The sequence below is a fragment of the Branchiostoma floridae genome, chromosome 1 (genome assembly GCF_000003815.2).
Source record: "Branchiostoma floridae strain S238N-H82 chromosome 1, Bfl_VNyyK, whole genome shotgun sequence".
Lineage (NCBI taxonomy): Eukaryota > Metazoa > Chordata > Leptocardii > Amphioxiformes > Branchiostomatidae > Branchiostoma > Branchiostoma floridae.
The window spans coordinates 5,514,307-5,528,077 of record NC_049979.1 but is presented as its reverse complement, the minus strand read 5'-3'; the positions used below and the strand labels follow the sequence as shown (position 1 = coordinate 5,528,077).

Below are 13,771 nucleotides of genomic sequence, written 5' to 3'. Positions count from 1 at the left end.
CGGCTGCCTAACAGGACTTGACAGGTCGGTCAGTGCAGCCAAAAAGGTATAACTATAACCTCCTTGGTGAAGCCAATGGGCCTTTATAATAACTTTTAGCACCTTAACCTCGGACCACCTTAAGATCGTGGGGCTTGGAGCATTCAGGCTACTGATATTGGTACATTACATTAATTTCGGACCGACGATCATCGGATGTTATCCAAATCCTTCTCCGAGGGGATTTATGACAGTTGCGTGGTATCTTCTCGTGGTTTTTGCTCGTTTTCATACATCTTAAGACTACATTTATTGAGTTACGTCATTATGCTTGCGATTCAGATTACATCAGATCATTAATCTTTGTAACGGTGACGCAGAAATCGGTTATTGCACACAAAACCGTGTTTTATCCAGACGACAGCTCTGTACATTTACATGTGTCTTCGCATTTTTATTCAGCACTGTTGATGAAAACAAACATGCCTCACCTCTGCATAATGAGACAATTAAAAATTAGGCCGAAGTTGCGGGTATGCCGTGGTTACGGCACCTTCCGTTATATAGACTTATGAGACTCAATAGGACTTTAAATGATGTAAATTGCATCTGTTAAATACTCTGTCTGATCCTTGCCTCTTCCCTCATGACCTCAATGAAAAGCGGTCTGCAGGATTTGAGCTTTCTTGGATAGACAAAGGTTCAAACAAACAGACAAACAAATAACTATCGCACGGCAGTCGGTAGTTATTTGGGATTCTGAGATTCTAACAAGTTTTGTTCAAAAGTTTATAACTTTTCAGACACCAACCTGCCAATCGAAATTGCGTGGTATCTTCCCCAACCATGACAATTGCACTAGGAGTTAAAAAGATACAGCGTGTTGGCGAAAATGACTGGAGGCCAGTAACTGAGTGAAAGCATAAATGATAGTGCGTCATTTGCCGTTGTTCCGTAATAACAAGTTTATCATCACTGTTTCTTTGTTTTAAATCAAGGTGGACTGAGGCTTGAGCCGGCTCGGTAGACCGTCACCTTCAATAAGCGTTAAACTTTAATACCCAAAGGATTATAGAAACGAGTGTCGTCGCTATTCCACACAAACTATCGCAATATTGTGCATAAAGTGAGCTAGCCTCCTAATCTAACAAGACAGGGATAACTGTTCAATTTTAACGTGTGCTGGAGATCTGCACGACTTCGTAAGCCTTTAATCTCGCCAAGGTAATAAAACATTTTGGTGGATCAGTTGTGCTTGGCCAGGGAACTAAGCATATTCATTCTGGCAATGTGTAGTTACTTTAAACTCCTTGGTGTCACGGCACGCACGCATGCATGCATGAACAATATTGCTCCAATCCTGCTGCATCCTCCAGGGCTTATCAGACTGCACCATCTTCGACTTCATGCTCATTTCTCCTAATCACCTTCGGGAAATTACCGTCTCTGGCCTTCACTCGCAGATATTGCCCACTGAAAGGTTAAACTGAAGAGGCGGCGCTTGTATCCCTGCTAGGGAACGTCACGAAATGCCATGACAAATTGGTGACGTCAAACTTTTGATTGCTGGCTTCCATGCACAATTTCCGTTGATTCAAACATACGATATTGCCATGGATGTCGTGATGATAATAATAACCAAACATCTGAGTGTTGGACACAAAGTTCTCAAGTTGTGTTACGATAAAGGTGAAGATAGCAGACCAAGGTCACTCTGTGTTGGTAAGAGTGCCCATCAAGAAGATAATCACTTAGCACGATCACAACCGCTAACAAACACTAGCAACAGAAACTTAGGAACACTAGTGTTTAAAAAGATTTCATACGCGCGTTTGTAGCCGGTAGCACGGCGGGGTAGGACCATCAACTGATGACGTGGGTGTCCGTTGTAGAGACGACGTCGTATTTTGGCAACGAAATCCACTTGTGTAACGTGCAAGCTGTGTGGCCAAATATTTGCTTTTAGATCCTTCAATGGGCAGGAGAGATTGCGGAGGAATTCAGGCCGACCCAACCCTGTATAGACGTATTCGCCAGTACCTGTCGAGCTGAAAGAACACACAGGTATGTCGTTCTGGGTTGTGAAGTGAGCAAACTTGTTCAGGGTCGTGTTGAGCGAAGTGGACGACTTTGCTGGTAAACGTTATTGTCGAACTCTATGCCCTGTCTCACCACTGGCACGAGGTTGAACACAATTGTAAGCTTTTTATCATGAGTGAGGGGAGGGGGGTGTTCCACCTATAATTAATCTATCTTCATCCAACTGAGTGGTTAGTTTCATACCCTGTCTGACCAGTCAGGTCCACCTGTGCACATCAGCACCAGACTGTCAGCCCAGTACTAGTTTTAGTATCATTTTGATACATGGATCATGTCGGTTAAATTGAACATTGGCCACGGGCCGGCTTCTTGGCTTTGCCCTTTTCCAGTAGTGTTGCCCTCTGATCACCGTGATGTGTACATATACAATCATTCACCCAACCCTACATGGTATCTTTCGCGCCATTTCGCTCTTTATTCCGAATTATGACTGTATCAAATGCTTTCATTCAGTGTATCCCGACGAGAGATGTGTATAAAAGATCAATCGATCTAAGTCGACGACTATCGTGCCGTCTGGTACGTTTGTTAACATTTGGCCTCAGTACAAGTTAGAAATTCATACTCAGTTAAGATATATCGTCAACGAGTTTGAGCTATAGAAAAGACTCTTTTCGTAAGTTGGTCAGTAGAGGTGGTGTTTTCCGTAAAGGTGGTGTTGCCAGATGTTTAAGAATAGATCGACTGAGAAGTAAGTAAGTACGCAACCAGGAGACTTGTCTAGTTGAAGGGCAGCCATGAATGTGTTACAAGTTTGTATAAGTGTTAACTTCCGAGAGGGTTTTTCAACAGCTGTACGCTGTAGTATTGGCCAGATACATGTACATGTAATCCCTGTTGCCGCCGGTCTTATGGCATGAGCGTACTAGCAATCAGGAAATTCCAGGAACAAACCTTTTGGCAGAACCGCCGCGCCTAAAGGGCATAGCAATTTACCACCGTTTTCTAAAAATACTTTTATGACTGAAGAAGGAAGGACAGTGCACGTGAGTCAGGGATATCGTCGAAAGATTGTCGGATTTGTGTGCTGTATGACTGATAAGTCGACTTCGTGGTATCCCTTCATCCGACAACATCTTGGCGTGCGCCCGTCTCAAGATCTCTCAAGGTGGGCTGTAAGCTGAAGGCTACTTCCGTACTTTGCTGATATTGGGGAAGATCAACTTCGTCTTGTAAGTAATTTGGCAAAGTACAGCTTGTGCTCAGGCGGATCAATGTTCGTGTGATATATGGACGCATGATATCATCCTGGGGAAAGGTTCACTTGTAATAACTTTGGGTTGGCTTGCCTCCTAAGGCGAAATTTACCAGACCATGGAGTGTGTCTTAAGCTCTCGTGACATGACTCCCTTTTTACTCCCTGTGCGCACACTGCGGTCCATTAGGGCTCAAATAGCACGCAAATCCACCCGTCATCATCAACTTCCCATCTCTGGGGAGAATTACTTTGGAGTGATGAGAGGGGGGGGGCAGTCTTCCATGCCCTCACAGCGTGCCACAACTTTTCCTTTGCATTTTCATGTATGTGTTGGTACGCTAAAGATTGGAGTAGTCTAGACTCTGCCAAACTCCCATCTTGGCGAATAGTAATAGGTGAATTTGGATAAGTTAGGTATACAAATCTAATAGGAGTTAATTGGCCTATGAGTGAGCTGACTAGCTTGATAGACTGCAAAAGACTGACTATAAAACCATGGTAACTTATTTGTCCCTATTTGGCCAAATTCTTCTATTTTTCTATCCAGCTTACACATTTAGACCTATTGTTCATCCGTAGATAGATGGTTCATAAATGAATCTATGATCTACCTATCATTGGTTGATAAACGTTCATAAGTGGATCCGATCGATGGAAACTAAGAAAAAATCAATATGACATTACATAAAGAACCCATATCTATCGTTTTTATCATTTTCAGACGCTTGCGAACCATATACAATGTAGTTGTGTCAGGCAATAGGGTGCACCCATTCATCATAAGTCCAGCGTTCGTGGTATAGAGTGGTCAGTTGGCTTGAATTGCCTCGCTTCCAGCATGGTTAATTTGGGCTAAATGAAGTATGAAAATTAAATATGAGTGGCATATATGTTGATGGAAAGGCACACACCGAATCAATAAGCAACATGCGTATTTTCTCCGATTCAACAGTACAGATTGAGTGGTCCGATTGTTCCGATAGATACACTACGCGTAACGTCAAGGTACGGCCATGGGGCAAAAGTACTCACCACGCACATGCTACTGTATCTATCACCAACCGTAACATGCAACAACTACGCCCCTTTTCGATGTAATAATAATGATATAGAAAAATGCTAACACTTTACTTCCATCACTGAATTAAACTATAGGGACTTACCCCCCTAAAGTTTTGGTCAATCTCTGTCGACCTTGTTCATAGAATGACCCTTAAGTTCTATCTCCAGCAGTGACGTCCCTATAGTTTAATTTAGTGTTGGAAGTGAAGTGTCAGCATTTTTCCTATAATGTATTCTACCAACACAGATGAACTTTCATGCTAATAATCATAATAGTTTATTGCAAGTTCCTGCCCGAGGGTTAATTATATAGTTGACATGAAAGGGGACAAACAAACAAACAGTGTAGAATATGACACATAATGTGTCTCACTCTCATGGCAGGGTATTGTCGCTCTCTTTGAGGAACCCCTCCCTTGAACTGTTCCAGACTCTTCTGCATCTTGCAGTCTGTGGCCAGGTGGGGTCTAAATGTTTCTGCAGGTTGTCTCTCCACCTGGTACATGGCCTCCCTCTGTGTCTCCTCCATTCTCTGGGAGTCCACTCCGTGACCCGCAGCGTATCTACCCTAGTCTAAAAGTTGACTCTAAACTATACCTTGTTGGGTTCGACTTCTTTTCCTGAGACAGTGGAAGGAAAGGGATCCCACCTTTTCTATAATGTTTGGGTTCTGTGATGTTAGGAGGAGGAATGTAGTTTTATGTTTGTCTGTAAACACGGGGAAATATTTACACAATAGCGTGTTTGGCGTTTTGGTAGTTCGTTGAAAGTCAATGATTTGGTATTGCGATAATCGGTCAACTGTCATAAACTACTACAGTATATATGAGTTCGGACCAACACAGCACCACATGATGGGCATCACTGCCTTCTATTACTTACTGCTTTCAGATTCATATTGACGTTCTGTTAAGATACAGAAGATAGCATGCAGAGCTCAGAGATTCCATCTATCATCTTTACAGAGTACGCGCATGGCTAGCCTGATTAAATGTTGCTTATAGCAGCCCGCCCAACATCCGCCGGCCAGTTACAGCCCTAAATAGCGGAGTTTGTGTTACACAGAATAGCGCATGGCACCGAATGATCCCATAATAATGGATGTCATTTTTCCGGAACAAGAGTGTAAGAACCGTAAATAACTTCGATCATCAGGTTGGCAATATATTCTTATAGTAAGGTTCTTTAGGCACAACCAGGGAGTACTTTTTAACACTTCCAACGTTCCGATGTCTATCAGACACCATCATCAGGGTAGAATGACAGGAAACTATAAGTAGCAGCAAGAAGTAGTTTCTAGTCATTCTACCCTGATGATAGTGTCTGATAGACATCGAAACGTTGGAAGTAAGTACTCCCTGGTTGTGCCTAAAATACCTTACTATATGAAGAGTGTAAGAAGTATGTGCGCATTCAAGGGGGCAATAGGGAGGTAACAAATGTACACATGCACCTACTCATGCTATTTGATGTCCGTCATTTATGGTGTATGTATCAAATGATGTAATCACGATGCACAGCAATGTTTATGGCGTAAATATGTATAAGTAGTCAAACATGTCTATGGGTCCTTACGATGTTACACTTCCTTTCTTTGTTTTGTTTTTTATTTGCTTTTTAGACAGTCGATGACAATGTGGCACTGCACTCAAGTTAGTAACTTATATTAACAGTGCCACATACACGGTACAGACAGAAGGTAAAGGTAGTCTTTTCTTTGACCTCTCCGACCGAAGTCAGGTACGCATTTTTGCACCTGGGTGAAGTGAGGAAGGTGCCTTTCCAAAGGGCACAACGTCGGGGGCACGACGGGTATCGAACTCGGGACCTCTAACTCTACCAGTTACACCACACACGACGCGTATTCCTTATTTCGATATGAGTGGACTTGGAGGTTTTCTTCATCTGAACCTCAGTTATCTCTTCAGTGCCACACTTTGTAATAACATTTCAATGGTGACGTCTTGGAACATTATGTGAACCAGCAAATCTACAACCATGGCTTGATAATAATGAATGAAGGAATGAAGGAATGGAGACCTTATTGCCCATTTGTGTAAATGTAAAATGTACCTCGTCTTCTACTTTACCTAAACCACAAAATTGACAGATTCTTCGCTCTAGAGGAGTACGGTTATGTCTTTCTGATTCGATTCGCAATTTGTGACAGCTGATTCTTAGTTTAACANACATGCAACTGTCCACAAATGTATACCATACTCGCCTAACTCAACGACAGAAAAAACAAGGACCATATCTGGTGTTTCATAGATTTCGCAGTGTGTGCAGACTTCTCACTTTTGCATGGGCATTCATAAACAGCAAAAGACGTTCATGGATCGAGTTACAGCAAAGATGCACAACGTAGCAAAGACTTAAATCCTTTTTAAAATAAGTGTATGTTTGGGATTTTCGATTCTGCTTACAACTTGTCGCACTTTACATACCCAGTGCGACATTTGATTCTTATGCCGTTATCTCTTCTTATTGAAAAAAAGGATTTAAGTCTTTGCTGCGTTGTCCATCTTTGCGGCTGTCTAGGGCAAATTAAAGCCTTGTATGCCAGAGAAACGATCCGAGAGCTTACTGTTGCAGTTCTATTCCTCCAACCTCCTAGCCAGATATCTGCCTATCATTCTATATCGAGAGCATGCATTTCTACTACTTAAGTGGTTATCGTCCGCGTTTCAAACTAATTACCCTGCTCTAGGGGATAACATGTGAGGAAGGGATATTCATTCATCTCTCCGTCACTGACACCGCAGCCAGAGAAGGCCATTAGTTCCATATCTCCTGGAGCCCGGGGCTGTTGTGGTGGGGAGGCCGCTACGCCGGGGTTCCACTGATGTGCCGATATATCGCCGGGCGGAAATTAGCGCTTTTCAGCAAAATTTAGGGAATCTTGTTTGAGCATTTACGGCACGTTACAAATCTAATGAATCAAGGAACCATTGACGTAGTTGAATTACCATCCACCGGGAAAGGGCATCTGTCTTCGGTATCTGGGATTGGCATAGATTCACACACTCATATCAGAGTCGTTCTGGAGAAAGTTTATTAGCAGATTTTGGCTTTATTTGGTGTTTGTGTGTTGCCTATGATCTTTTGTGATCGGGTATACTGGTGAGCAAAAGCTTTCTCCACTTTGTTGACTTAACTCATTTTTCTGGTTTGTGACATTCGTCTGAATACATCTTTGTGAACTTTGCAGCCGAATTTTGCTGATTTTCTTCTCACTGCTGTTTTCGGATCATTTTAATAACCGTGGAAAACGAGGACCATCAATCTATTCGGAAAAAAAGAGTTCGTGACCTCCTGAGAAACCAGCAATCAAAACACAGACAAGAGACTTTTGTGCGGCACGATGCTTGGAATGTATAATAGTACAGGGACTACCAACTGTTTCTGTGGGAAGCAGTGATCGATCTCAATAGAGCAGTATGTATTTGTCAGAGCTTAGTAAGAAGCAGCATCGAGCGTTTTTTTCTGGAGTTATTTAACATGGAAAGCTTAAGGCTGAAAGACAATGACTTCTGTAAAATGTAGACTGGTTTTAAATTCATCCATACGAGCGATCGCTGTTGATCGTTGTTGTTGTTTATTTCTGGGGTATTCGGCGGTTGGTGCCTACCAGGACGTCAGTAGATTGGATTAGAAATTGATATTTAGATTAGCAGATCAAATTACCGGTAAATGTGTAAATCAATCGTTTGCCAAACACCTGCTTTTTGCCTACCACTGCGTCACCGTGACATCATCGCGATCGCACGTATTCGTTCATTCATTTATTCATCCGTCCATTCATTTATTCGATCGTTCGATCCATTGACGACACTGGCATCTTATTGTGAACTTAAAGGTACAGACGGAATTGTTGTTTCGTCACAAAGATGATTACAATGTGGGTGTTGGAGATGTGTGGGTGTAGGAGAGATTAAGAGCGCCCAACCATAACCGTGACACCCCCTTCCACGCACATGTGCTGGTCCGTTCCCCGAGTCCTTACACGCTCTCTCTCTCACTCTCGCTGCAGACGATGTTTTGTGACCATATGCATCTACCCGTGCTGACCTTCTCCCTGTGTGCTGGAGGTCTGCTCCTCCTGTGTACCGTCCTGCCGGTCCGGACCGACTCGTCCCTGGGCTGCGACGTCTGGAGAGACGTGTCGCTCTACGCCGAGAAGGACGGATGCGAGCGGCAACAAATCAGTGTAGACGCTTGCAAGGGCCGCTGTGATACTTGGCAGGTAAGACCGTGACTTTTTCTCACCTCATTGACGAAAAGACCCGTCTCGGATACACTAAATACAATGTTTATGATACATAAGTTGGACTTTTGTGCGGTATAATGATGCTCGGAAAGAAAGACAGCTGGTTTTGTCTGTAGCCTTAGACTGAAAGTGTTTCCTATCGACGTAGTCCCCGCCATTCACGCACACGCCAATCAGTCGTGGCGAATATTCAGATGTTCCGTGATAGATGTATGATCACCATAGGCTCCATGCTGCGGTCTGGTATTGTAGAGATGTAATGTGGTGTTTTGTTAAATCGGTTCTAGGCAAATCATTGGATTCTATCAGTAAGCAATATTCTTAGACGTCGGATATTTCGGCGTTATGGTAATAATTGCTATCAGGAATTACATGAGTTGTGAGACGGTCTATGATGAAGTACTAGTAGCTTCCGCAGTTGATTGTTTCCGCAGCTGTAGATAGATTTAAGTACATGTATATCTATATGACTGATATTGACGAGAACTGACCGCGTCTGCAGCCGCCATGCATCATACTGAGTAATGATGCCTGCAAACGATCCGTTCATTTTTTCAATCATTTATTCGTTTGGCTGATATTACAGTCAGCTAAGGTCGCCTAACTAGCTGTGGCTATTAAAAAGGGCTGGCTTTGGGAAAGAAATACAAATACATTATGATGCATTCATTGATTGACTTAAGTAACAAACGTTGGTGAATATGCAAAAGATAGATACCGTGTCGTGGACATACGTCTTTCATTTACAACCGCCCTGATACCAAACGTGACAAGGCGCATAGAACTATACTCGTGGTAGTTGTACACTGTCCTTCTTGACTATAACTACGTTCTATACATTTTTCTCGTTTTCAATGGACTGATGCTGACAAGATTTGAAAAAAGTCATGGTGTAAAGTCCATGTAAAAGTTATGGTGTGCCGTATCGAGCCTGTCATATCCCATGGTGATGTAGCCTGGGTCCAGTCCAGGTAGTAGTTCGCTCCTATGTTCGCATATAGTGTATAATAAAAGTCGGAGCGAGAAGCGACTGTATATAGTGTATAGTGTATAATAAAAGTCGGAGCAAGAAGCGACTGTACATTGAAACTACAGTATAAGAAAACTACCCGCCTCCTAACATCACAGAACCCACACATTATAGAAAAGGTGGGATCCTTCGTCTTCCACTGTCTCAGGAAAAGAAGTCGAACCCAACAAGCTACAGTTTAGAGTTAGCTTTTAGACTATAGTAGACATATTTTATACTGTTATAACGTTACACTCTTTGTTTGTTTGTTCCCTTTCATGTTGCCTGCAAGTAGCCCCCGGTCAAGAATTTGCAATAGTATTGTAGACTTCTATCATTTCCTGTTGTTATGTCCTTATCAAAATAAAGAAAGGAAAAGGACATTGACCATATGTAACAACAAAACATCATTGCCTAAAACAAGTAGAGAAATATTCAATGTACTTCTATCATGTCCTGACTCCATGATATCTGTTCACCTAGGCCAATATATGTATAATGCTATGCAAAAGAGAAATCGTGCCATAACAATGTGAACTACACTGTACCACCATATTCTCTATTAAGTAATGATATTAGATTAGTATACTAATGTAGTTAGTTTGTAGTTCCTAGTAATACATGTTTTTTTGCCATACATTATACCTGATGCAATTGTTGTGCAATAAACTTGACTTGACTGACTTGTGTTGTCGTTCTCAGATCCCGCACCTGACGCCGCCGTTCCGGACGTCCAGCCACACGGTGTGCACGTATGACCGCGTGGAGACCAGGATCACGCAGCTGCAGAACTGCCAGCCGGGCGTCGACCCCACCTACGTCTATCACAACGCCGTGTCCTGCAGGTGCGCCATGTGCCACGCCCACAACACGTCCTGCGAAACGTTAGTATAAGTGGGTTCACACGCGCGTATGTATTCAAGTCCGTATGAGGTCCGTATGGAATTCTTAGCCTCTACCAGGCTCCACAGGTCGCTGGGAAAATAGTAGAAATTGGACAAATATAGACAGATAACATTGCGAGAGGAGTTAGTTGTCAGAGGACTATGTTTTGTGACCTAACTAACTCCGCTGGCATGCTATCAATCAATTTTTCAATGTTCTGTTATTTTTTCCGGCGACCAGTGGAGCCTAGTAGAGGCTAAGTCCATACGGATATCATACGGACTTGAATATATACTATGATACGCACGTGTGACCCGGTTGGCTTATGAGCGGGGGTGACCGGCCAAGTCTGGCGAGGCGAGCGGCCACATGGAAACTACCGACGAACAAATTGGAAGACGATTGCGGATGATAGATCTATAGATCAGAGAGACGATTTACTTTAGGACTCTTAGTGGTAGTAGTGAAGCTTTGATTCAACCTCAAATTTTAAGGTGGAGTTCATAGTCATTCGACATTGGCGACCAGTAGTTTGCCTTCCCTCAACAGCATAGAAATTTGTATGTATTTCATGTAAATCTAGATGATAATTGACTGCAAATGAATCTCACCCTTTTCGAATCTCGAAACAGAAATGTCAGCGCTAAGATCGAGAATGTACTACCGCGGGTCGGATGGTATTATGCCCCCAACCCCCAATTAAAGAGAAAAACAATTAAGGATAAATAATGTCCACCTGTCGTGAAGATGGGCAAAAGACTTTAGTAAATGAATGTAACAGTTATAAATGTTACGTTTGACCAGCAGCTCTCATGATGTTCTGAAACCTACTTTGTCCCAGAAAATGGAGTTGTATTTGAGTTTCATGCCACGAAACACAAATAAATGTTGAGCTATTGCACACGAACTCTTGTGTTGTTTCATGTCAATCACGTGGGTAAATTGTATATCATTCAAGTATCTTTAATACAAAAGTAATACATGGGCTTTTGCTATCTGATCCTCAACTCTCATACGTAAACAGCAGTGGTTACAAATTGAGACAATATCAGGTTATCATAATTATAATCTTTAGGCATCTTTATTTTGGTGGGTTGCCATTTGACCAATGTCATACTCTGGCCGGTCGATGCCATATCCGAGTGTATCATAATCTGGGGGCGTATAAAAAGCAAAATGTTTTAAGAGGATTGGAGAAAGTCTTATGCTAAAACTGTTGCCTCCATGCTATGGAAGATCGCTTTATTAACGGAGCATGCTAATACACTTAAACGTGTACCGTTCTCCGGGCGCTATGGCATCGTACTCTTCATATGACAACCCCCCTACACGAGAGGGAAATTAGCAGCGGCACTGGCTGCCTACACAGAGACGACAGAAATCTCTCGTCTCGACGACAACTGCTCTCTCCTGTCTGCAACTTATCAGCCTTCAAAAAATGCCCATCGCTATCTCTGTGTGTAATTATTTCCAACTTCTTATTTCATTGCCTTGAAGTGATCTAATGACCTTGCTCTGAACAATCTCGTTTAAAAAGGGAGGGCAGCTAGAAGCATGATCTAGTCAGGCTAAAAACCGATGACCTCCCATTAAAGCTGCCCAATCTAATCTTGCATTGAGTGTTAATCTTTCGTATTAATTGCGATGACACTTAATCATCAGATAAAGTAAAATCTTCTCACAAATCAACTGCAGATTACTAGGATCCCGATGGAATATGAATTAGGGATTAAACCCTCACAACACATAACATGAAAAAAGAATGAATGAATGAATGAACATGTTTCGTATTGAAGAGCACGGAATATGTCCAATTCTAATCATCATCAGCTATCATTATAACGGAGGGACCTTGGTGCAATGTGTTGTTTTTGCCGGGGCGCCGAAGGCGCCCGGCTTTGTGCCCGGTTTAATGGTTCGTCCTTGGATGGGTCTGCTATGGTCGCAAAATGTACCGTGCGTTTTTACGACAATTCTCAGCCCTTCTCAGCCCTTCAAATAAACGCAATGTACCGTGCGTTTTTACGACAATTCTCAGCCCTTCTTAGCCCTTCAAATAAACGTTGTAAGAATACTGTTTATCCATGACCTCTACTCGTACAGAAAACATTGCAGCGCTCATTAGCAAAGTCTAGGAAAGGAAAATGTTTCTTGATTTGCAGTAAAACACTGGTCATGTAACATTTGAGGAGTTGTCGTTAAATCGCACGGTTCATTTTGCGATAGCGTTGACGGGTCCGGGTATTTAGCGGAATAACCCGGAATAACCCGGAATAACCCGGAATAACCTTAATAAAGGATGAAAGCTACCGAAATACAGTGTGCTTTGATAAGTTAAGATCGCAGAATGCAATATTTTGGCATAAAATAATGTATATATGGCCATGGGAACAAGAAATATTACGGTTATTCCGGGTTATTCCGGGTCATTTCGGGTTATTCCGGTAAATACCCTCACGGGCGTTGACGGTGCGGAGGAGGTGAGATTTTTATCGTACAGAAATTGGTACAGTTTGTAAAGTTATCTTTCTGGAATTCGGATGTATTAAAATATAACATTACATTCTAAGGCGTAGTGTCATGTGAGTAAAATGAGCACGACATTTGACGAAAGATTTTGTGGAGGGTATACAGTCAAGTTTATTGTGCAACGATTGGAACAGTTTACGTGCGGGTGGGAGGGGGGCGTGCGTCTATATATGCAGCTGCAGGAGGTCCTGCAGGACATTTTCGATCGTAAGAGTAACGTACAATTTGGAAAGATAGTGATCATGAATTCGGACACATTGAAACATATTTCCAAGGAACGGTATATAGTTTTTTTAGTAAAACCAGTGTGTGGGGATTGACGAGAATTTAGATAGTTTAATGGTGCACTGTGCTTGAGCCGATGCGAGGCATTATGCAGGGCATTTTTGATTGTAAAAATATCGTACAAGTTGAAAAGATGGATCGGATTCTAATACATTAAAACATACATTTCCAAAGAATAGTAGAAAACAACGGATTGTAGCTAACTGTTAAACAATCAGCAAAGCAGTTGGCAAGATGTCACACCTGAACTTTTGTAGATTTTTGCTTTTTGTTGGTACTAGTAAGATGTTATGTGATCAAGACAATATTTTCTTTCTGTTTCAGTGACGCCTTAGACTGTTCTCTGCTATATATACAAGTGACACAGTAATATACAGAAACTTACAGCTAGCAAAAGTCTGTACTCAATAAGATTTTACACAGTACACATTTATACTTCTTCTGCTGAAATCTA

General features: G+C 42.2%; 1 protein-coding gene across 3 annotated transcripts; it reads left to right on the top strand.

The window, feature by feature from the left end:
* The first annotated feature begins 1,903 nt into the window (after positions 1-1,903).
* Positions 1,904-11,410, top strand: LOC118427243 (glycoprotein hormone beta-5-like). Of its 3 annotated transcripts, none has more exons than XM_035836902.1 (3): positions 1,904-2,043; positions 8,373-8,585; positions 10,321-11,410. In XM_035836902.1, exons 2-3 carry the CDS (start codon positions 8,376-8,378, stop codon positions 10,510-10,512), a joined length of 402 nt encoding a protein of 133 aa, XP_035692795.1. In that variant the 5' UTR covers positions 1,904-2,043; positions 8,373-8,375; the 3' UTR covers positions 10,513-11,410. The 3 variants fall into 3 exon arrangements, with proteins under 3 accessions (XP_035692795.1, XP_035692803.1, XP_035692814.1); XM_035836910.1 differs by having other exon boundaries at positions 2,030-2,163; XM_035836921.1 differs by lacking the exon at positions 1,904-2,043 and adding an exon at positions 8,072-8,198.
* Positions 11,411-13,771: the final 2,361 nt, after the last annotated feature.

Coding starts and splice junctions, on each gene's coding strand:
- LOC118427243 (XM_035836902.1), top strand. CDS start 8,376: ATGTTTTGTGACCATATGCATCTACCCGTGCTGACCTTCTCCCTGTGT. Junction 8,586..10,320: donor GCCGCTGTGATACTTGGCAG/GTAAGACCGTGA, acceptor TGTCGTTCTCAG/ATCCCGCACCTGACGCCGCC.